This window comes from Microcebus murinus, chromosome 15 (genome assembly GCF_040939455.1).
Source record: "Microcebus murinus isolate Inina chromosome 15, M.murinus_Inina_mat1.0, whole genome shotgun sequence".
Taxonomy (NCBI): Eukaryota; Metazoa; Chordata; class Mammalia; order Primates; family Cheirogaleidae; genus Microcebus; species Microcebus murinus.
This window is the reverse complement of record NC_134118.1, coordinates 42,454,209-42,478,938: the sequence shown is the minus strand read 5'-3', so window position 1 is coordinate 42,478,938 and position 24,730 is coordinate 42,454,209. Positions and strand designations below refer to the sequence as shown.

Genomic DNA, 24,730 nt, shown 5'->3' with positions numbered 1-24,730 from the left:
TTTGCTGCCACCTGCTGGGAGGCAGAAATGGGTTTGCTCCGAGTCCCTAAAGGGTGAAGAAAACAACATAAATTTTGTAATTTCTTATAAATAAACATAATCAGTGTTATTTGTTTTAAAAAATATAATTGCTAGCCACAAATTGTTTCCAACTTTTTATTTAGAAAAACTGTAAACTTACAGAAGAGTTAAAAGAACATTCATATACTATTCACCTGAAACTACCAAGTGCTCTATATTCTCTCTCTTGCCACTTATTTTTGGTTTTGGTCTGTACTATCTGAAAGAATTGTGCAGACATGACTTCATTTCTAAGTTAAGTGAGGATGTTATCTCCTCAGATCAAAAGGATTCTTCGAATAACTGCAATACCATTATCATTCCTGAGTAACTTAAGTCCATAGTATTATACTTCCATGTTCAAATTTTTAATCCTATCCAGTTGCCTTTAATGTAGACCAGTTCTCCTGCCTTTTTTTGTTATCTTTCATGATATTGACATTATTGCAAAGTTCAAACAAATTACATTCTGTATTTATCGGTTTCCTCACAATCAGATTCAGGCTAAACATTTTTGACAAGAGTTCTAAGTAAGTCTACTTCATGTCTTCACCAGTGTTGGTGATGCTAGCAGTTTTTTTTCCCATGAAGCATTATTATTTTGCAAAGGACTAATTGTTCCACAGAACACAGTTTAGAGAACACTTGAATAAGAAAAAAGTCACATGGACTAAAGTGTTTTCAAGTTTGTATAATAAAAAGAATTTAAAATCAGTTTTCAATCAACAAACTACTTCACTTTCTAAGGTAGTGCAAACTGAGCTTTCATAAATCTTAACCCTTACCAAAAATGAAAAAAAAGAACAAAAAATATTGTACAGATGAGCAAATCCAAGTTTAAAGAAATGAAGCAAACAGTCTCAGGTCCTGTCTTTATTGGGCTTGAGTTCAGTAGCTGACAGCTGAGTCGTCTGACTGCTTCCTGTTCTTTCCACTAGATTGTCTGCTTCATTTAGACTTCTGTTTCATTTTCTGTAATTGACTACTCTTTCGTGTAAAAGTGGTAGTGTTTTAGTCTAAATAATAGGAACAAAAATTTTAAGGAAGACCAACAACTCATTTTTTTATTGCTCTATATTCCACAGGAATCAACCTATATCAAATAGTTGAGAAGGCCCAAATCCTCCCAAATGCATGCAATTACACAAATACCTGAGTACTTAAGTCTTGCTCCAGATACTAATTATACTGTATAGCCCCAATTTATACTTGTCATAATTTGATCCTGGCGATTGCCTATGTATGCTGTATTTTTCACATTAAAACAAACATTTGAGAGATTAAATAAGTTTTCCCTAAAAATCCTAGAATAGCGTAACAGGGTTTTACTACTTATTACATCCTCTCACAGGTTTTAAAGAAATCAGTTACCATTCCGCCCCGCAGGGAGGTGGCAGGTAGTATGCATCTCCATCTCAGGCGTGAACCTTTCAACAACCCCCCACCCCCCGTGACTTCCGGGGGCATGCCTGCAAGCCTGCAGCGGTGAGCCCTAGAGTCCTGGCTTTTGGTGCAAGTTAAGAACTATTAATCAGTATAAACGGGCGCCTTTTAAGAGCATAAATCGGTGGGTCCTTCGGCCTTTAAAAACCACGCCGTAGTTAAAAAACTTAAAACTAGAACGTTGAGCATTTATTCCAACAGGTTGCAAATCGCGTTGCAGAGTTTGAGTTCCTTTCATTTCACCATTTGTCAAACGCTACACGTCTCGCCCACTAGCCCACACGGTAAGATTCCCCCGAGCAGAAGAAGGGGGCCAGCGCGTCTCGGCCGCCGCAGGCTGCCGGGGGCCTGGGGGCTGGACTCGGCCTCCCACTCGAGGGCAACGCGAAGGGCCAAGGAGTCAACCCACCCCAGAGGCCATTAACTGCCCTCCCTCGCCTCACTTCCAGGAGAACTCCCCCACCACGCCGCAGGCCCACAGGCCTCTGCGCTCCCCCACTGTCAGCCACCCGCCGGAACTCCGCAGCCACGTCCGCTGGGAGCCCGGCCGCGCCCCAACCAGCTGTCGGGCCCCTGTGCTCCGCGGGCCACGCGCATCGGCAGCCCGCGCTGCGCCTGCGCGGACGGACCTGGCGGAAGGGGCGGGGCCAGCCGGCACTTCCGCGGCTGCGGGCGGGTGAGTATGGGTTGTGCGCGCGGCGTCCGGGAGTCCGGGCCGAGCTCCCGCCTCGGGCCGCCCGCCGGGGCGAGCCGGGTCGTCGGGGGCGCCCCCTGGAGGACTGGGGGTGGGGGAAGGAAAAAGAGAATATTATAATAAAATGGATGATGTTGGGGGTGCGGAATATGTGTGGCGTAAGCGTGGGCAGATGGGTTCAAAGGGAAGGTTTGTTTTTTCCTTAAAAAAGAAAAGGCCTGTAAACAGTTTTAAAATTCTCATTCTTTTGGGCAGCTTTGTCAACTTACCTTTGTGCCACAGTGAGGCAGCTTCAGTAAGGTGGCTCTTGCATGGTCACCAAACCTGGTGAATGGTTAACCTCAGGCTGGGTTGCAGAAAGGCAGGAGAGTCTAGTGTGGCTGCTACCGAAGAGGGAAATTAAAACTCATGGGGGGGGCAATAAAATCTAGGATATGAAAGTAGGTTCACACCTAGAATCACCAACAGTATCTAGGTTCCCTCACATACTGCGCCAGGCAGGGACTAGGTCTCTTGCAACAGAAGATAATGCTGTCTTCAAATAATACGTATTTCTCATTAGGAAATGAAAGGCAACAAAACAATCTGATAAAAATTTCCTATTTTATTACCTTTCTTAAGAATTGTTTCTCTAATACATGTATTTTGGAAAACGGAAATAAACAGACTAATAAAACTTTTCCAAGTTGGTAGAATACCACAATTTCCAAAAGAATTGTGTAGAATCTTAAACATTGTGGGGTTGTCTGCAATGTCCAGAATAATCTATTACATAGGAGCACTAAATATTTTTGTTCAGGGCAATAGGAATTTTTTTAAGAAAACAAAGGAGCAGTTCTTTCTAGGGGCTGTATTCTATTAGGTGATACAAAACAAATGTGTAAAGTTACATAACCATAAGAAATGTAAGTCAGCATTTGAGATACTTAAAGATATCTAAAGAAAACCTATATTTGGAATGCAAGGAGCTGGTGAGTGCTTGAAACATTTACCTTTCAGCTGATTTTGCCATGTAGGAATGTCCCTCACACACAGATCTGATTTTCTCCAACACAGACTAAAAATCTTATGGTTTTTATGTGATTTTTCTTTATTTCTAATGTCACCAGCAACCAATTTAGTTAACAGACAGCCTCTGTGGACCAGGTGGAACTACTGTGTTTCCCCGAAAATAAGCGTCTTATATTTATTTTTCCTCAAGAAGACACCGTAGGGCTTATTTTCAGGGGATGTGTTATTTTTTTTAAGTACGGTACAGCAAACTACATTCAAATATAGTTAAGTTGTCTTCTGAAACATCATCATAACTCTCCAAACCCCAAATTCCATCCTGAATTTCTTGCTACTCTATTTCCTTTAGAACCGTTGGCCCCAGTCTCTCATGTGGAGCAATAGAACTCTCATGAGGCAGATGAGAAGGGCTGCTCATCTTCTTTACCGCTCTACGACCAAATGCATGGGGTTGTGCAGATACACTGCGTAGCCACGCCCATCACTAGGTTTTATTTTCTGGGTAGGGCTTTTTGCTCAAATGCTTAGAAATCCTGCTAGGGCTTATTTTATGAGTAGGTCTTATTTTCGGGGAAACACGGTAGTTTGTAAGCTCTGCCTGTTTTCATCTGAGTACAAACGACCCCTCTCTCCTTTACGATGATTCAATTTATGATTTTTTGACTCTACAACGAACTTATCCGGACTTAATCCTGTCGTAAGTTGAAGAACATCAGTGTTCAGAAATAATGGAATTAGAGGTTAGAAAAAATTCTGGAGACTGGGATTGCCAGGAAAGAATTTATGAAAACTGTGGAATTAAAGCTGAGTAGGATAGGATAGGTGTCAGAGAGGGAGAAGTAGCAGATGAGTAAAATCTCAGAATTGGGAAAGTAAGCAGCAGGTTTAAAAGATAGTGAACTCTTCATAATGGAGGTCTGGAAAGGCACACGCAAGAAAGAAATGGAAGAAAATTGTTAGGGGGAAACCCTATAATGCTAGACAAAGAAGACTGAACTTTATCCTGAAACAGTGGTTCTCAAACTTAAGCATACATCAGAATCAACTGGAAGGCGTAGGAAAATAGATTCTGGGCCCCGCTTCTGGAGTTTCTGATTCACAAGGTCTGGGATGGGGCCTGAGAATTTCCCAATTCAGGATGAGACTTGTTGTGAAGTCCCAGAGTGGGAGAGAAGAAAAGAGAAAGGTTCCTTAGAGGTAATTAGCACCTGCTTGATGCCAGGTGCTGTGCTAGGCTCTCTCAGGCACACTATCTCAATTCATTTTCACCATGACCCTGATGTATAGGTCTTAATGTTTTCATTTTGCAGATGAAGAAACTTTGATGATATGAAAGATTGCCAGGCACCATAATTGGTCTCAGAGCTTCCTAAAACAAGTGCAGATTTGAACTAAGGTGGTAGCAGCAGGAATGAATCAAAGTGTTTCATGATGAGGAAATTTAGAAAAATAGAGACTTCCCAAGAAAATTGAAACATAAAAGTGGAAATTGGGAAATCTGAGTCTTATTGAAAAGGATAAAAAGTAAAGTGGACGGAGAACTTTGGAGAATCCCTTCATGAAATCAGTATGTGATCTGTATTACTCCTAAATAATCATGACCTATTTAAAATCTATTTAAAAATTGCTTATTTAAAAAGTTGTTCTACTCTATAAGAATTCTCTGAAATTTAAAAAGGAGAAAGTAAAGCCTCTGTGGAGGTGGTGGGAGATGGTAAACAGATTAATGGCATCTGACAGCTTATCTTCAAATCAAAAGTGATTCAGCAGTGAGAAATGGAAACACGTGGCATAACACTGCACTGCCTGTATGAATTGTGCTGTGCCGCAGACACTGACCTAATGTATTGATTTTGGAAATCCTGTGTACTTTTTCTTGCCAGAGTAGTTATTGAAATTGAGAATATTCATTGGATCAATTTCAAGACAAATATCCCAAGTCAGACTGGCTGCTGCTGAGCAAATTTTTAATGAAGGAAAACATCCATATATTGAAATCAGACTTTAAAAAGAAAGTCCTTAAATATATATTTACTGTAAAATCTAGGAAAATGTATGTTTTAAAAACATCAACTAACTAAGTAATCAGTGTAATGGAGTTATTGACCCATGCAAAATTGTGGCATACATTCATTCATTCTGTGAGCAATAAACCGTGTTGTGGATACAAAGATACCTCATAGTCTAGGGAAGACATCTTAAAAAGGAACACAGTACAGTGTGGTGAGCACTATAATACAAGTTGTAGCCACTACACAATGGAAAAAAGATAGGGGTGACAACTGAAGGGGTGGGGAAAGGAGGCCAGGGAACTCTTAATAGAGAAGAAGACATTTGGGTTGAATCTTGATGGTGGAGTGGAATTTGTGCATTTCAACCGGAAGGAACATCATGGACAAAGGCCAAGATGCATAAAGGAGTGTAACTTTTTCTGGGCCCTGCGTGCAGATCAGAATAGTTATAGCCATGTGGTAGAAGTGGAAGAGGGGAATGAATTAAGTTGGAAAGGTGGACAAGAGCACTCAAAGAGTATGAAAATATTTATGTAATGACTGTCTTGGCTGGATTGTAAACGTCATGATGTCAGGAGTCATGTCTGAGCCATGTGCCAAGGCCTAGCCCAATGCCTAGCATATAGTAGATTCTCAGTAAATATATGCTGAAGGAATGAATGGCTCAATCACAGAAAAATATTCTTTTTTACAGATAAGTATGGAGGCAGATAAGGCAGAGGGAACCTTTTGGATAAATGGTAGTATGGAAGATGAATTAATGATAGTCAAAGAGGTGGCTACAGTAGATTGGGGTTGTGCCCATTGATGGGCTGCAATCTGCATTAGAAAAGATTTGAAAAGACGGTATTAGAGCATATGACATGTGATAGGGGTAAGTATTGTGAAACCCTAGTTTCAGTTTTACACGTGTATATTGACTGATGTAAATGTATTCCTGCGGACTACAATCAGAACTTGAAACTCAGTCGTAGAGAAACAAGGCAGTGAGGATGGAGAGGAAGGAATGGATATAAAAGATATTTTTGAGGAAAGCAAATGTAAATCTTAAAATGCTAATGTTCACGTGAACCTTCTTGCAGTTGAGGGGGTGCACTTGCCAACCCATTTTAGTATTTCTGCTCACTTTGTTTTTCATTATGTATTGATAAATTGACATTCTAGTTTACTAGACATGGCAATGCTTTGAGGTATCTTAATGAATGTTGTAAAATGCTGGAGAATTTCTCTTGTATTTTGGTAGTGTTTAGCTTATAAAGTGTAGGAAGAAACCATACTTTCAGGAATCATGAAAATTAGTTGAAACAATCTGATTTGATTATTGTCCAAGTTCTTTGATTTCTTTCCATAAGAAAGCAGGAAAAGATGCTTAGTTACATGAGCAGGTAGGAAGTCATTCTTACCTACATACTTGATTTTGCCATTCTGCCTGTGAACTGTATATAATGGTAGAAATTTGCTCATACAAGGCTGAGTTATATTGGCTTTAAAAAAATTTATGGGCTCCTTTAAAATCTGGTTGATTGGCTAAATTAATGGGGTTAGGTGTATTATGAACTTAGTTATCAGGTGTGAATTCTCTGTGGCGTGAAAAACATTTAAAGATATAATATTTAAAATTTAGTCTGTTCTGTCAACTAACACATTGGGATCTCCTAATAAGGTTTGCATGGGAAATGTAAATTAATTTTTAATTTTCTTTTAAAAAATTAAAAAGATAAACATCTAGCCATAATCATACCATATTCAAATATAGGAATTATTTTTTTCTCTGGAGTTGACACCATATAGATCTGGATTTATGAAATCCATAGTTTTTCCCAGATTCTGCCACTAGTTGTGAGGCTTTAGTCTGTTAGCCTCGTTGCTAAGCCTTACCTGTAAAATAAGACATCGTTCACTGTAGAATTGTTGTGAGGATTAGCTGAAGAAATGCATGCAGCATACCTCACACATAATAAGCACTCAGTAAAAGGTGGCAGCTGCTGCTCTGTCATTCAGTGGTCCAGAGGGTTTGGAGGCACCAAGAAAATCAGCCTCCAGGGAGAGGCTTAAAGATGTCACAACTTAAAATTATATACATCTGGATAGCTTTTGGTTTTGGAAAAAATGGAATAAAACAGTATCATCCTTTCCCTGGGTTCTTTTCACTTAAAGGCCTTTTAGGATTTCTATTGGCATCAAAAGGCAGAGAACTTTGCAATCCCAAATTGTGGTAAAGCTTGCAGCATAAACCATAAGCTTGTCAGATGGTTGGCCTGAATTTTCTGAGAAAGATTACAATTAAGTTGTTGTAAGAAACCACTATTTTAAATGTTAGAGCAATCTAAAATACTTTTATTAGGTAATTTTTATCCATATCATTTATTTAGAGAATTTTATTTGCTAACATTATTATACATTGACATATTTTCATTTATTAAAGCTCTTGCTGTTGAGTTTTGATTCCTTACAAACTTATCTGTTTTTCTGTTTTGGAAGATTGATTAGCTATCAAAGGTGCCTTGATTCAAAACAGGGAACTTAGAAGGCAGAATGCTTTTAGTAAAGGTTCTCCATGATCACACAGGTTAAGATTGTTACCCAGATTTTTCTTTGTGGTATATTAGACAACATGCAGTCATGAACCTAAAAAAAAATTACTGAAACATAATAATTGAAATATAAGGTAGTATACCAGGCACTGTGCTGGATTCTGAGGAAATAAAGAATAAGATATTGTTCTTTCTCTTGGAGGATCATCAACTGAGGTAAGGGATGAGAATTGGGGGGAAAGATCTATAAATAAATTAGAAAACAAGAAGACAAATACTATACCGGGGGTGTGAACAAAAGGCTCTGGAGCATTAAATAGAACAGTTAACAACCTGGAAAATGTAGGGGAAGATGTGTCCCAGAGGGGAGGGTCTAGTTGACTGACTAGGCATTTTTCAGGCAAAAAAGTGGAAGATATGCATTCCAGACCTAATTTTTATTATAGCATGTAGATGGTTTAAAAAAATCCACAAGGCCCTAAAGTGATTGCTAGCTCATGTACATCGTGTCATTTCAGAGTACTGTTGAACTTCAAATCTATAATTATGATAAAATCTCAGTGCTTACAAGGGTCCTCAAACTTTTTAAACAGGAGGCCAGTTCACTGTCCCTCAGACCGTTGGAGGGCCATTGGAGAGTGCGGTGCACATTCCACACATGCGCACTGTGGGCCCTGGACTAGTCGGCTGCTAAGTAGGACAGGCAGCGGCGGCAAAAACACCAGGCAGGCTGGATAAATGTCCTCGGCGGGCCTCATGTGGCCCGTGGGCTGTAGTTTGATAGTTTGAGGACGCCTGACTTAGAAGAATAGCTAACATGTGATTATTGCCTTTTTCAATTTGCACATAATTCTTTTTACTATTTTTTTTTAGTATATGTGCTAATTTTATATATAATTTAGAAATTAACCTAAATATATTGGCTGTAACACTGATGGTCACAATAATGGGTGAAGTTAAGGACTCATCAAATTTGATTCTCATGTTAGGAAGAAATCTAAATGTAAAAGGAAGTGAGGTTATGGCAAAGATAATTAAATCATGAGTAGTTATTAGACATTTTTCATTAAATTCTAAAGATTCTGGGTTTTATCTTTTTTTTTTTTTTTTTTTTGAGACAGAGTCTCGCTTTGTTGTCCAGGCTAGAGTGAGTGCCGTGGCGTCAGCCTAGCTCACAGCAACCTCAAACTCCTGGGCTCGAGCGATCCTTCTGCCTCAGCCTCCCGAGTAGCTGGGACTACAGGCATGCGCCACCATGCCCGGCTAATTTTTTATATATATATCAGTTGGCCAATTAATTTCTTTCTATTTATAGTAGAGACGGGGTCTCGCTCTTGCTCAGGCTGGTTTTGAACTCCTGACCTTGAGCAATCCGCCCGCCTCGGCCTCCCAAGAGCTAGGATTACAGGCGTGAGCCACAGCGCCCGGCTATCTGGGTTTTATCTTTAAGAAAAGATTTTTTGGTTGCTTTTTTTAAAAAAAGAAAAAAAAAACATAGCAACTGTATTAGTTTTCTCTTGCTGCTGTAATAAATTACCACAAATTCAATGACTTAAAACAACACCAATTTATCACCTTACAGTTCTGTTGGTCGGAAGTCTGACATGTGTCTCACTGGGCTAAAATCAGCATGTCAGTAGCTTTTTGTTCCATCCTGGAGGGTCTAGGGGAGAATCAGTTTCCTTGCCTTTTCTAGCTTCTACAGGCTGCTTGTATTCCTTGATTCATGGCTCACTCACTCCTTCAAAGCCAGCAAGGGTGGGTTAAATCCTAACATGAAGTCACTCTGCTCTTCTTTTTTCCCCTCCCTTTTTCATTTTAAAGGTCCCTGGGATTACACTGGATCCACCCAGATAATCTAGGATAATTTTTTATCTTAAGGTCAGCTGATTAGCAACCTTAATTCCATCTGCAACTTGAATTCCCTTTTGCCACATAACATAACATATTCCTAAATTCCAGGGATTTGGACATGGATGTGTTTGAGGGGCTGTTATTCTACCTACCATGGTGACATATATTGCTTTTTAAAAAATCAGAAAAATATACTCAGCCAAAAAAAACAACATAAAAGCACCATGATACCATTCTTTCTGTAGATGAAGCCATATACATATTGATATATGTATTCCTTCTGTCTGTGTGTATGTGTGTGTGTAAAATTTTATGAAAATATGGTGTGATACCTCTTCTTTATCAGAGGGATTTGTTTTTAAAAACCTTTCTTATGAGCTTCTGAATCAGGTATATTGACCTGAAGAAATTGTTAAGATGAATGTAAGAAAAAGCATGACATAATATTTCTACTTTAATGGTGTTTTATACATTTCATTTTTGTTTAGGAGAAAATTTTAATGTAAATTCTACTTCACAGTAAAGTAATATTTAATAGTTCCATGATTTGTGTTACTCTTAATATTAACTGTGGCCAAAGAGGGAGTCTTCTAAGTTTAGTAAGAAAACTTTCACCCATTTGTGCTACCAGGAACCCTGATTATGTGTGGTTTAAAATATGGAGAAAACACTATGTTTTCAATTTTATTACTTCCATATTTCAGTTGTATATTGAACTGGCCAAAATATGTTTTCCTTTCTTCTAGGGAGGTCACAAATCACATTGAGCCAAAACGCATCCAGTGATTTCTTCAATTACAAACAAAATGAATATTCCCATGCTGCTGCCACATCCCCACCAGCGGTTCCTAAAAGGCCTTTTAAGGACACCTTACCGACCTTACCACTTCATCTTCCCCTCACGAACTCATCTCGGATCAGGAACCCCGTGTGCTCAGCCATTTAATTCTCTTGGACTCCATTGTACAAAGTCGATGCTGCTGTCAAATGGTTTAAAGAGAAAATTATGTGTACAAACAACCTTAAAGGACCACACAGAAGAACTTTCTGATAAAGAACAAAGATTTGTGGATAAACTTTATACAGGTTTAATCCAAGGGCAAAGGGCCCGCTTAGCAGAGGCCATAACTCTTATAGAATCAACTCACAGCAGGAAAAAGGAGTTAGCCCATGTGCTTCTTCAAAAAGTATTAGTCTACCACAGAGAACAAGAGCAATTAAATAAAGGAAAACCACTAGCATTTCGAGTAGGTCAGTCTGTTTTGTTCCATAAATATCTTTCTAACTTCTTTGTATTCTGTAATAAATCTAAAGAGTTTGCAATCTAATTTTTTTTCAAAGATTTGGGTTGGATTTTAAATGTCCTTTGCAAATATTAGTCTTGTTATATTGAAAATATTGCCATGACCATTTGAAACAAGGCTCTGTATTTAAAGAAATAATGTAAGGTTTTTATTTTGGCAAGAGTCTTGCTTTGGTTCTCAGAATAGAATATGCATAGGAAGAATTATTAACCAGCTTATTCCTTTTTTGTGCTACTTAGTAGTCTAAAGTGAATTCCTTATTTTTGTGATTATATCAACTATAATCACATTTCAAAATTCTTCTTAGGTCTTTCTTTAGTCTTCGTATAGGTAAGTCTCACATCTTTTAGATAACTTTTTATTGAGTTTCTGGGAGTAGCTCTAAACTCAGCAATTTCAACATCAAAATGTATTTTTAAAAAGATCATATTTATTTGCTATCTGTACATTAGATGTTCATTTGATTTCTTGAACAATTTGACTTGACTCTGTGATTGCAACTTAGCTTGTTATATTTTTGAAATTGTGCCTTTTAAAGCAATTTAGATATGTTTGACCAGCAGGAATTAAGCAAGGTAGTTTAGGTGGAATGAGCATGTCCCGTGATGGTGAACTAGGTGATTTGAATCAGCCCTTCTGCTAAAAACAACTTGAAATGGTGGTCAAAGTGCAGAAATTGTGTGGGGAATGAGTAAATACATTTAAAAATTGACTGACATTACTTTTATATCACAGTTTATTGGCAATACAGGGACTAAAATCTCCTAGTTTTTAGAGTAATAGGCATAAATGCTTTAAAGATGATTTAAAAATAGCTAACAACCAATGTTTGTACTGGTCCACATTTTTTGAACTTCTTATTCCTTTTGCCCTCGCTGAGGGACTGTCATTTTGAGAGCACTACATTGGGTATTAATAATCTTTATGTGTTATAGACAGAGAAAATAGCAAACTCCCAAAGAGAAATTCTAGTCATGACAAAGTGTCTACATACTAGGTTTTAGAGAATCTTTGAAGAAAAAATGTCCCAGAAATGTCGGGAATTAACTGGTAATTCACACATAACTTTGTAGTGCTATTCTGGCTCTTCCATCTTGATCTTATGAGACCGGATGAACCTGTGTCTTTATTGCAGTTTTTTTATCACCATCATAAATAAAAGTAGCAAATGTTTATTCAGCACCTTTAACGGTGTTTAAGACAGGACCTGCCCTGAGAGTTGTGGTAAGAAGCCAGGCATACCATATATTAATACTATACCTACTTTCGAGTATAGTTACAGTTAAATGCTTATGTTCTATATACTTCATTGAACATACATTAATGTATCTCTTATGCACTATTCTAAAGCTATTGCAATTGTTATCTAATCTAATTCTTAAAACAACATGAAGAGATAGGTACTATTACTATACCTATTTTCTTGTGGAAGATACTAAGGCACAGAAAGAGGTTAAGTGACTTGCCCAAGATCACCCAGCTTGTAAGAGACAGAACTAGAAGGAGAACTGGCTGAGCAGCTCCAGGGTTTGTGCTCTTACCCACCATGCTCTGCCAACTCTCCAAGTAGGGGAGCTTTCTGCCTTTCTTAACACAAATTATTATTATTTTTTTCAGGATTCAGTTTATGTTCTTTGAGTTATGAGAGAAATGAAGGAAAAAGTGATTTTTTATAAATGAAAATTAATCACTGGGAATTTCTAGAGTAATGAATTTTTCCAGTGGGAGGAAGTTAAAAGTGTGCAGAATTGGGGTAGGTGGAATAATTACGGATCCTGATGAGAGGTGTGCAGATGTAGAAATTGAGCCACATTAACAACATGGACAATGAAGTTGTCTGAAAAGATCTGTGTTACAGTACAAAGGCAGAGCATGTTTTCTAATTTTTAAAAGTGAATTTTGTGAACATATGGAACTCCGATTTTTTTCCTTCCTATATCCCCATTACTCAGGAATTAGATAAAGAAATGAATTTTCATTTACTCTTTTTGGGCATGTTAAAATATATTAATGACAGTTTTAATAAATTTGAGAAAATAGAAAGTAGTCTAATATTTTATTCATGAAAACTGATCATAGTTCTGATTTCATTTGTTTCATTAAATTAGAAGATCTCTTTCCACCACAGGATTGTCTGGGCCTCCTGGTGCTGGAAAATCAACATTTATAGAATATTTTGGAAAAATGCTTACTGAGAGAGGGCACAAATTATCTGTGCTGGCTGTAGACCCTTCTTCTTGTACTAGTGGTGGTAAGTATGGCTACTGCTTTTTAAATTGCAGAGCTGTAGGGGCTCTCTGTTGCAATTCAGTGGGAATTTGCACAGTTAGGTTACCTCTGTTAGCTGATTTTGGTCTCACTGAAGGAAGGGAGTTCTGCAGAGTAAGGTGGAAAGTAAAGGAGGTAGTTTGGGAGCATTGGACTTTTCAGAGGTCAGCCTGTGGGTAGCTCAGTGGGTAATTAAAGAACTAGGATAATAGGTGCTAAAAGTTAAAGATGATCAAAAACAAATTCCTGCCCTTTGGCTCTCATGTCTAAGGTTAGGCCGCTCTTCCCTCCTGTTTTTCCTGGCTGCATTAGCAGCTGTGCAATTCAGAAAATGGGTCTTTACTCATTCATTATTTTCCTCATATTGTAATGTCTCTTAAGCTTACAAAAAAAAAAAAGATCCTACAGTTGTTTATAACTTGTCATCCGTTTATACGTTCAGTTTAACAGAAAGCTCTTAGACCATGTAATATACTGCTGCTCCCCTTACAGCACTTAGCATAGCACATTGTAGATTGCAGAGTGTTCAGCAATTACTTTCTTATTTGAGGTCATGCAGTCACTCAAAGTTTAATTTGCAGCTCATCAGAGATAAAATGAATATAAATTTAGTTCCCTAAAGGATCATTTAAAGAAAACATAAAGCATACTGTATAAACTCAGGAATAGTTTTTCTTCCCTTACCTCCTCTGTGATTTAAGCTTCTCATATTACAGTTATCCACTTAAGTATCTGAGTGCCTACTATAGGCGAGGCATCGTGCGTGGAAGGTACTGTGTTGCACAATGGTGAATAACACACAGTCTTCTTGGCCTTATGGAGCTTTACATCTTAAGAGGGAAACAAACAGTAAACACAAGCCAATACAATATAATATGTGTTGTAAAGGGGTAAATCCAGGGTGCTTTGTGGAAGTATTTGGTTTGTGTGTTGTGGTATACTGTGGGTTTAATGTAGAAAGTAAAGAGTGATGATGTAATCATATTTGGGGGCCTTAGGTCAGTAGAGAGGTGGACAGTTCCTGTCACCACCTATTGAGACATCAAACTCAGATCATTCAGAATTTTTGACTTACTATAATAAAAATGTTAGCTGTAAAATAAAATTTACACTCACAAGTTCAAGATTAAATCCATGTCCCTGTGTTATCTGTTTACAGTCTTAGAACTTTGTTAAAGTATTTTAATAAAGGGTTTTTTGATAAGTGGCCTTCATTTTTATGTAGGTGAGCAGGTCTTTCCCCCTCCATCTTCATAATATTCGAGAATACTTGCAATGGAAAAAGAAAATAATAGCTTGAGATAATAATAGGTAGCAGAAATGATGTCATAAAATAGTCTGTGGTTAAAGTTGCATAGCTATGTAGTTACTAACCTTTCACAAACAAAAAATGAGTTAAAAATGTGTAGACTTTGAAATAAAATATATGAAGATAAACAGAACACTATAAATATAAAATTCTACCTTACTGCATCAGTACGTATAATACATTTGAAAAATAGTATTGCATTAAAGTTTGAGATGCATTAGTTTTTTGGTCTACAATCAATTCTTATTATTTGGATTCACAGACCCCTATAATAGCTTTCAGACCTCCCTGAGGGTCTGCAACTAGCAGTTTTGGATTCATTGGCAAAAACGTGAGAGTAAATTTTGTAACGTGTAGTTCAGTGTGCTAGGATCTGTAAGATAATAATTTAAGGTATGGCTTCAGCAGATTGTTGACTTACACAGAGATGATTTCATGTAGACAATTACTTTATAAAAAAAGTTTTATGTGAAGTTAATAAGGTAGTTGAGGTATGGGGTAGGTATATGCTCTAGAATAGAACCTATGAGAAGACCCTAAACTGGAATTATAAGGGAAAAGAGCACATCTTTAAGGAACTTCTTAATCTTTAGCCTCAACTTTATGTGGGAAAATTGGCTCTTAGGCAGAGTGAAAATAAATCTTCAGATTAGAATAGTACTACACCTACAAAAGCTAGCATGTGGCTAAAGCAAAGTAGTAAAAGGTAATAATAGCTGTTTCAGAGGTTTCCATCTTCTAGGATTTGTAAGTATTGATGTTTGTCAAAATACTGCAGTGAACACAAAAACATAACCAGTTTCATTCCACAGGTATTAAAATGAGTGCCTACTGTGGACACCTTGTTAAGCATTCAGTGTACGACATATGTAAGACATAGCCCTGTAAGCAAGGAATTTATGTTAAAGCACAATTTCTCAACCTTGGCACTAGTGACATTTTGGGACAATTGTGGGTGGCTGTCCTGTCCATTGAAGGATGCTTAGCTTAGCACCTTACCCCTTAGATGTGACAAGTAAATATGTCTCTCTCTAGACATTTCCAAATTTCTCCTGGGAAACAAACTTGCCCCTAGTTGAGAACTACTGTGTGAAAGATATAAGACATAGATATGAAACCAAAAAATATGTTGTATGAATAGCTTTCTATCCATTAATTCAGCTTTCATTGCATTCAATGAGGGCTCCAAAATTTCTAAGTAGTGAGGAATTAGATTAGAAACAACAGACTGGCAGGAAGGGGCAGCTTGAAGGTATGTGTGCACAGCATTTATGTGAGGCTGAGAAAATGTCATTTGTAAAAACAGAATGGGGAGCAGAGGGTGCTTATTAACCATTTTTGAAGTACATTCCTATATATAATTACATTTGGTTCTCCCAGTGGCTTATTACCCCTGTCATATAGCAGAGGAAAGAAGGGTTCAGGTAGTTAAAGTGACCTTCCAAAATTGAAGAGCACGAAATGGTGGAGCCACGATGCATACCATAGACTCGGGACACAGTAAATTAACGGTGAGAAAACAGGGGAGATGCCTCTGGCAGGAGGGCACAAACAGGGCAGGAAGTTAACACAGCAAAGCTAAGGTGACAGTGAAGAAACAATCCGGACTGGAGAAGAGGGGTTACTTGGGGACTAGTGGAAGCTGGAATTGGATGGGCAGGGTAGGGGTGAAGGATCCAGATTTGAACCTCTGGTCAGTGGGAAGCCATTACAGATTGTTAGGAGCTTGAAATGTTACATAAATTAAGCTGGCATCATTGTACACAGTGAGTTGGAGGAAAGCTCAATAATATGAAATACAATTTGAAGATTTAGGGAGAAATGGCATAAAGCACTACCCCCGCGGCCCCCCAGGAACTGGCTGATGGATAATTGGCCCTTACAACTGTAATTATAAAATATAATAATTATAAAATGTAACTGTGTTTTAGGATCACTCTTAGGGGATAAAACCCGAATGACTGAGTTATCAAGAGATATGAATGCATACATCAGGCCATCTCCTACTAGAGGGACGTTAGGAGGTGTGACAAGGACAACAAATGAAGCTATTCTGTTGTGTGAAGGAGCAGGATATGACATCATTCTTATTGAAACCGTGGGTGAGTATGATATACTATTTAGTAAAAACAATAAACTATTACCATGAATGCTTGGTAAAGATGAGTGACAACTAATTTAATTTTGTTCATTCAGATATTTGCTAACTGTGTAACTAAATATATTATCCAATATTCCACAGAAGATATGAGTGTATAGGCTATAATCCCTATCCTCAAAGGGCTTACCATTTAAAGAGTGAAAATAAGCCACGTATACCTGGATAACTGTTCTACAGGTGGTATGTTATACGTGCCAGAGGAGAACTATATAAGCATTAGGATGACCCATGTAAATGATACTTCTACATAACACCTGTTTTGTTAAGCACATTTCATGTCTAAGAAAATTAATGTAGTTGGGTGCCTTTTGAGTACAGAGTTATGTTTCATTTTTATATCCTTAGCATACAGTTACATGATACAGAGACTAAAACGATAACCCAAAGAAATTCACATTCTTATGGTGAGACACTCTATTATATAATATTATTGTGTGATAAATGTTTGTGACACAACCTGACTCAGATTTGGGAGGATCAACTAAGCCTTCCTAGAGGAAGTGACAGCTGAACTCAGTTTTGAAGGCAGCATTAGAGTTAAAATATGGGGTGAAAGGTATTTGCAAGGATACACAGGAGTGAGAAAACATGACCCATCCAGAGAAGTGCAGTTTGCTCAGGGTACTTAGAGCACAGAGTGTGGTGGCAGGGAGAGAAGGGAGGTGGGTTGGAGCAGTAGGCCAGGGCCAGATTGCCAAGGACCTCATGTGCCGTGCCAACAAATCTAGAGTTTGCCCCGAAAGGAGTGGGAAGCCACTGCAGGATATGGAGGATAGTGAGAAAACCAGAAACGTACTTTGGCAGGATCCCTGGCCCCTGAGTGGAGAATGACTAGAAGAAGGGCTAGAGTCAGGGAGGCAGGTAAGAGACTACTGTAGTAATCCTAGAGAGAGATGGGGGGTGGGGGGTGGGGGGGTCTGAACCACACAGAGGGAGTGAGAATGAAGAAGGTGACATGGATTACAAAACACATTGAAGGTAAATTGGCAGGACTTTATCCATGTTAAGATTATGAGGGAAAGAAGGAAAAGAAATTAAAGATAATGGTGAATACTGTGGGAAAAGTATGCTTGGAGAGAGGAAAATAAAGGGTTTGATTTTAACCATATTAAGTATGAAGTCTCACTAGGTGTCCAGGTGACTCTGTCTAAATTAAAGGGCTGAGTGAGAGATCCTGAATTAATAGTTACCAGCTTAGTCCATGGCTTCACACTTCAGGTTTGGAATCTGGTTCAGATCAATGAGGGGAAATATGGAACAAAAATGGAAGGTAGTTGTATTAAATTGCTAGGGCTGCTATAACGGAATAACACAGGCTGGGTGGCTTAAACAACAGAAATTCATTTTCTCACACTTCTGAAGGCTGGAAATCCAAGATCAAGGTGTGTTAGAGTTGGCTTCTCCTGGGGCTTCTCTCCTTGTCTTGTAGATGGCCGCCTTCTTGCTGTGTCCTCACATGGCCTTTTCTCTGTGCACTCGCTCCCCTAGTATCTCTTCCTCTTATGAGAACACCACTCCTGTTGGATTAGGGCCCTATGACCTCATTTAACCCTTTGCGCTCGCTTGCTTTTTTCTCAATTCCTTTATTCTACTCAGGATTTAATTTTTTAAATACCCCAGATTTCACAAAGCACGGCAGTAGAATAAAAAACTGGAGTTTCTTTTCATACAAACTTATTTATTTGGCTTTTTTAATAGTTCCAATTATTGATACATTCAAAGAGTAATTTTAATCTCTATAATTTTTCATGGTGTGATATCTTTTGAAACATTCACCAACATGAAGACCTGGTTTACGTTCACATGTTTCGCAAATATAAATCATCTCTCTTCTTCCTCCTTTGATTTTTCTGTTAGAATAAACAACACAATCTTTGTGTTTTTTGTTAGGGTGAGGTGTGATTATATGAAGCTTTCCATCTAAACGTTGCTCTAAGTTAGTGGATAATAATCTACCCCTGGGAGTTAGTGTACCATCTCTGCATTTACATTTTACTTGTCCTTTCATGCTAATGAAAACAAGAAAAGATACTGGAAAAATAGACAAAAATCCCCCTTCCCCCCAAGGTGAAACTACATGTTGAGTGTGGCTCGACATATGAGCTGCTACCGATGCTAACCGTGTCGAGTCATACTCGACATCCCAGTGCAAAGGGTTAACTTAATTACATCTTTAAAGGCCCTATCTCCAAATAAATTCACTCTGCTGGTTAGGACTTTAACATAGGAAGCTTTCTGGAAGACAGGAACACAGTCCAATCCACAGATGAACATACTGGCAGGCACAACTTTAAGATTATAGTCATAGTGTTCCTGCTGCTCACTGGTGAAAGGGAAGCAGAGAAAGCTGTGAGAGTGAGGAGAGAATGGAGGTTCTGGCTTCTCCAATCCAAGCATAGGTTTAATGGGAGCCAGGGAGAGAGAGCTGGAAGGATAACTGTTTGCTCAGAGGGTGAGATAGTGATTTTTAATGCTTTCTTCAGAGGTTCTGTGTTTCAGGGCTTGACCATGAGTATGAGTAAGTGAAGTGGAATGGAAGTGATGGTCAGTGTGGTTGAGGAAGACTGATAACTGAATATTTGGAGATACAGTTGTCATTTAAAATTTCAGGTGTGGGTCAGTCGGAGTTTGCAGTTGCTGACATGGTTGACATGTTTGTTTTACTATTGCCACCAGCAGGAGGAGATGAATTGCAGGTAATTATTTTTCTTTTTTCTCCCAAGTACAAAGAATATATATCTCTGAAAGTACAAATTTCCAGTGTATGTTTTGTAACTTAACTTGATAATGGTGTAGAGAAAGAAACATCATTCACTTTGGCTAAAATACCTGAGTCAAAGGCAGATTCTCTATATTTTTTTCAGCTTATAGGAGTAGAATGTGTGACCTCGAGGTAATCATATATATTAAACCTTTCTACCTGTAACACGGGAGTGACTGGAATGCAGGGGTAGCTCCAGCCAGAGGCAACCACAGTTCAATGGGTGTTTTAGTACACCTGGTTCGAAAACTCTTCATAGCGTATCACTTTGTTTTTAACTGGGATGCTGCCATCACGGTTTATATGTTGTACAATGGGATTCTTACCCTCCCCCTGTAATGCATTCTGACACTATCTACCTGGCATTAGTGCAGATGTCACAGGGTACGGGCAGTGTCCTCCACAAGCCTCCCCTCACTCAGACACCAACTGCAAGCTCCATGGTTCCCAGGCCACCCGCACCTCTGACCAACTGGCTACAAACTTAGGGGTTCCAACTACCCCTTAGGTTTAATAATTCACTAGAATGATTCACAGAACTCAAGAAAGCACTATATTGAAATTATAGTTGTGTTATAAAGGGTACAAATCAGGACCAGCCAAATGAAGAGATCTGAGAGAGTCCCAAACACGAAGCTTCTGTGTCCTCAGGATACATTTCTCTCCTGGCATGTTGATGTGTGTCACCAACCAGGAGCTCCCCTGAGCTGTAGTGTGCTGAGTTTTCATTGGGGTTTCCTTAATGGAGGCATGATTGATTGAATCATGGGCCACATATTTGAACTGGATCTCTAGCCCTTGTCTCCTACATGGAAGTTGGGCTAATGTCACATGGCACAAAGCCCCAGCACATGGTAGGTCTTCCTGGAACGGAGAGTCACCCATCCTGAGTGATCTCGCTGCGTAATATCAGGTATGGCCCCACCATGAATACCAAAGATACTCCTGCCACTCCAGAAATTCTGGGAACTTGGAGGTTATCTCCCAGGAACCTGAATAAAGACCAGAGAAATTATTATATAGCCTTCTCTTTCAATTTTAGAATTCGAAAAATAGTGATAGTAGACTATGGCTGCTGTGATTTAGAAACATTAACTATTAGAATTTAATAATTGAAAGTTATGTTTAAAAATATTTGAAAAGAAATTTTAATCTTAGGTGGAAAAGTCTATATTTCCCAAATAAGATTTGGCCTTTGATTTACTCCATTATTTCTAGAAGTTTTATGCAACATAATTTAAGAGATTGAGACATTTTTAGCTGTCAGTTTATTTTTCCTCAAATGCAAATTGAAAAAAACTGCTATGTACATTTAAGAAAAATTTCAAAGACTCTGTTTCTAGAAATACAGATGTTAATGATATGTCTGTTTCTTTTTAAGCATGCTAATTAATGATGGTTTTGCATCCTGCAGCGCTAGCTTGTGGGAAGCAGAATCTATCATGACACAATGTGAACTGTCTCCTGCCACTCAATCATGTCATGTGTTGATAATATATTTACTCTAATTCTGATTGTATTTCACCATGATGGTCTCTAAATTTGGAAGAGACATAACAAATGACTTCCATAGTCCCAAGAGCCAGCCCCTTTGAGTAATTTCTGTCAAATAACTATGATTTCTGGCAACCAGAGCTTAGGAAGATGCAAAAAAAAGTTATATTAGTTAATGAAGTATATGACTTTCAAAGTCTTAGCATTGACTGGTTGTCCCATTATAATGTTGATTATGATTACATTAAATGTTTCTGATAAATCAATTTCTTTTTCTCTTTAGGGTATCAAAAGGGGTATAATTGAGATGGCAGATCTGGTAGCTGTAACTAAATCTGATGGAGACTTGAAGGTGCCAGCTCGAAGGATTCAAGCAGAGTATGTGAGTGCACTGAAACTACTCCGCAAGCGTTCGGAAGTCTGGAAACCAAAGGTTAGCTTGAGTTCCATTTTATATTTTTCATCCTGAGTGGACTGTGTACATTAGAAGAGAGGATGTAAGTCCCAAACTAGACATATAATCAATCTTTGCTTGTATGTGAAGATTACAGTTTTAAAAATTATGACAAAACTAGAGTGTATAGTCATGATTTGAAATGTAATCCTTTAACCACTAGATGTCAAAAACTAGATATGAGGTGATGGATTAGATTGTTTAATGCTTGATTGGAGCCATTTGCAAGTGATAGCAAATCCATTCTGATAGGGACCATCCTTAAGATTATGGAGTAGTTGATGACTTGATTAATCTATATTGGAATTTGAGTAAGAGGGGAAAGGCTTGTGATGTGATAAATCCATTCCCATTATGTTTGTTAGGTGCTGTTTTCAATAAGAAAAAAAAGAAATAAAAAATCCTGTAATTGCTGCAATAATATTGATGTTGGCAGCTTTATCTACAGGGGGACACTATGTTATTAAAGAATAAGCTGTAGTCATTATACTGAGAATAGTGATGACTTAGCTTAGTCATCTCTTAGATTTCCCCAATCACTTTGTGATTTGTTTGGAGCCACCTATATATTACTATTTATGATCTGGATGCTCAGCTCTGCTACTCGCTGAATTAGGCAACTTTGACAGAGGGAATTGGGCTATTTTCTCAACTTAGCTTCCTTTTCTGGCCCTCAGGCCTCGGGAAAATGTGCCTAACATTGCGCTTCTTATCCTGTGACTCTGACAAGCCCTCCACATTGTCCCTGACCGTCTGAGTGATTCCAAGTTAAAATAAGTTTCTGTGCTAAAAAATTTGACCTCGAATCAGTGTCTTATTTCTGCTGTCCATTTAGTAATCCTAGGTACATTACCTCAGAGTATATGTAAGGATACTCACTTTGACACAGCAGTAAAATCTCATTCTTGTCTCTTGCCTTGTTTCCATAGACTATAAGAATTACTTGGCAAATACGAGTCCCCATGAAAATGTTTTCTATCATTTTAAGTAAAACAAGCTGGTTCTTCCTTTTTCAATAGGTAATTCGTATTTCTGCCAGAAGTGGAGAGGGGATCTCTGAAATGTGGGATAAAATGAAAGAATTCCAGGACCTAATGCTTGCCAGTGGGGAGCTAACTGCCAAACGACAGAAGCAACAGAAAGTTTGGATGTGGAATCTCATTCAGGAAAGTGTGTTAGAACATTTCAGGACCCATCCCATGGTCCGGGAACAGATTCCACTTATGGAAAGAAAGGTTCTCCTTGGAGCCCTGTCCCCAGGTCTAGCAGCAGACTTCTTACTGAAAACTTTTAAAAGCAGAGACCAATAAAATTTATCCAATATCATAATTTATGTGTTGTTTCATAAAGCATTTTAATATTAAGAAATCACTTGCATGCTTATATTTTCAGTAATTCTTTTATGGTACCCTTGGCTTCCTTATTTGTGAACCGTGCTTGAAAACTTGAAGGAAGTGAGATATGGGTGGCAAAGGTTGGGCAGTCAGGCAGTATTTGTAAGGTTCCTGTTGTGTGTTACTGATTTCCATTTCTTTCTATTCTTATACCCTGGCATGTTGGCCTCTAGGATAGTTTCTTCTTAACAGTCAGGAGCAGAGGAAGACAGAAAAGATCATGCACCTTAAAATGCTGACTTTGATTCTATATTCACTGAGTTTTCAGAGAAAAATGTAAACAATTGTGACCACATTTTTGAAGCCTTTCTTGAGGCCAGAACAGTCCATAGTGGGTTTCTAAGAGCTGAAAATCATGGTTGACATTTAGTGTACCAGACTATCCTAGGAATTTCTGAAATGGCCATGTGTATGAGTAATGAAACAGCTGAATTAATGATGTGAACACAGTTTTAAAGTCTATTTGTCTGGATTTACAAACCCCCTGGTGATAGATAGGAGAGCCAAAGGGAAACTGGGAAAATCAGCAGTAGATAACCTGGGTCCACCAATCCCCGTGAGTTTAAACACCTAAAAGCCCCAAGTGAGGTCAGAATGATTCAAGGGTTATTCAGTTTGAAGTTTATCAAAGGACTTTTGCTGCTCTTCTTCCTTGGCCATTTAACTTCATATTAGCATTTTAAAAACCTACTTTTTTAGGCCGGGCGTGGTGGCTCACGCCTGTAATCCTAGCACTCTGGGAGGCTGAGGCGGGTGGATTGCTCAAGGTCAGGAGTTTGAAACCAGCCTGAGCAAGAGCGAGACCCCGTCTCTACTATAAATAGAAAGAAATTAATTGGCCAACTAATATATATACAAAAAATTAACCGGGCATGGTTGGCACATGCCTGTAGTCTCAGCTACTCGGGAGGCTGAGGCAGTAGGATTGCTTGAGCCCAGGAGTTTGAGGTTGCTGTGAGCTAGGCTGACGCCATGGCACTCACTCTAGCCTGGGCAACAAAGTGAGACTCTGTCTCAAAAAAAAAAAAAAAAAATCTACTCTTTTCTTGATGGTACAGAACAAGTTTTGTCCTGTGGAGGAAGCTTGGCACAGTGATCACGAGCTCGAGTTCTGTAGTTGGACTGTGTGGGATTAAACTTCAAAGCCAGATCAATCACTTACCAGCTAGGTAAACTTGGACAAGTAATCTAAGTGTCAGTTTCTTCCCTGGTAAAATGGAACTGGCATGTAACTTTCTATGGTTAGTGAGCATTAAATGAGATAACTTAGGAAAATAATTTAGCCATCGTGATGGTATACAGCAGATACTCAAGCCTGCTTACTATCATTAGTATGTTAAAGTAATGAATACACAAAGCTGTACAAACGTTACATATAATTTCAATTTTCTCCAATGGTCTTATTACTACCATCTCGCCCTTGTGATATTTTATGATTGCCTATAAAGCACCTTTTCTATTTAATTACTTGAATATATTTTATACTATTTGATGGTAGTTATAACTTTGAATATAATGATTTTTAACCATAAAATTTCTCCACTGCACAAAATATCTTCACAGATGCTTTAAATATATTCTATTCTGAAGCCTTTAGAATATTTTACACAGTTTGTCAGCTTGCATTATTACCCTACAGGTTCCTATCTGGAATCAAATTTCTTGAATATTATTTTAACAAACATTTCTTTACATTTTTTTGAAAGAGTTTTGGTACTGTTTTGGCATTCCTATAACACATATGAGGGTTAGGAGAAACTTTGAAAGCTTATCCAGTTGCTTTTCCTAATTTTCAAGAGGACCACCACCATTAAACCACTCTGTCAAATGAAAAACTGGCTTTTAGAAACTTCAGAGGAAGAATTTCATAATTTCCCTTAGTGAGCTATGATTGCAGTGAATCATAAACCTCCTGTCATTTGTGGTACAGTATAAGTAACGGAGGGGCACACACATTGCATTATAAAGAAGGTAGCA

At 38.3% G+C, this 24,730-nt stretch overlaps 1 protein-coding gene across 1 annotated transcript; it reads left to right on the top strand.

Moving 5' to 3' along the window:
• The first annotated feature begins 2,101 nt into the window (after positions 1-2,101).
• MMAA (metabolism of cobalamin associated A) lies at positions 2,102-22,688 on the top strand. The gene is made up of 7 exons (XM_012783784.3): positions 2,102-2,179; positions 10,355-10,859; positions 13,041-13,163; positions 16,421-16,591; positions 19,261-19,346; positions 21,189-21,338; positions 22,379-22,688. Exons 2-7 carry the CDS (start codon positions 10,415-10,417, stop codon positions 22,667-22,669), a joined length of 1,266 nt encoding a protein of 421 aa, XP_012639238.1. The 5' UTR covers positions 2,102-2,179; positions 10,355-10,414; the 3' UTR covers positions 22,670-22,688.
• Positions 22,689-24,730: the final 2,042 nt, after the last annotated feature.

Coding starts and splice junctions, on each gene's coding strand:
- MMAA (XM_012783784.3), top strand. CDS start 10,415: ATGAATATTCCCATGCTGCTGCCACATCCCCACCAGCGGTTCCTAAAA. Junction 10,860..13,040: donor ACCACTAGCATTTCGAGTAG/GTCAGTCTGTTT, acceptor TTTCCACCACAG/GATTGTCTGGGCCTCCTGGT. Junction 13,164..16,420: donor TTCTTCTTGTACTAGTGGTG/GTAAGTATGGCT, acceptor ACTGTGTTTTAG/GATCACTCTTAGGGGATAAA.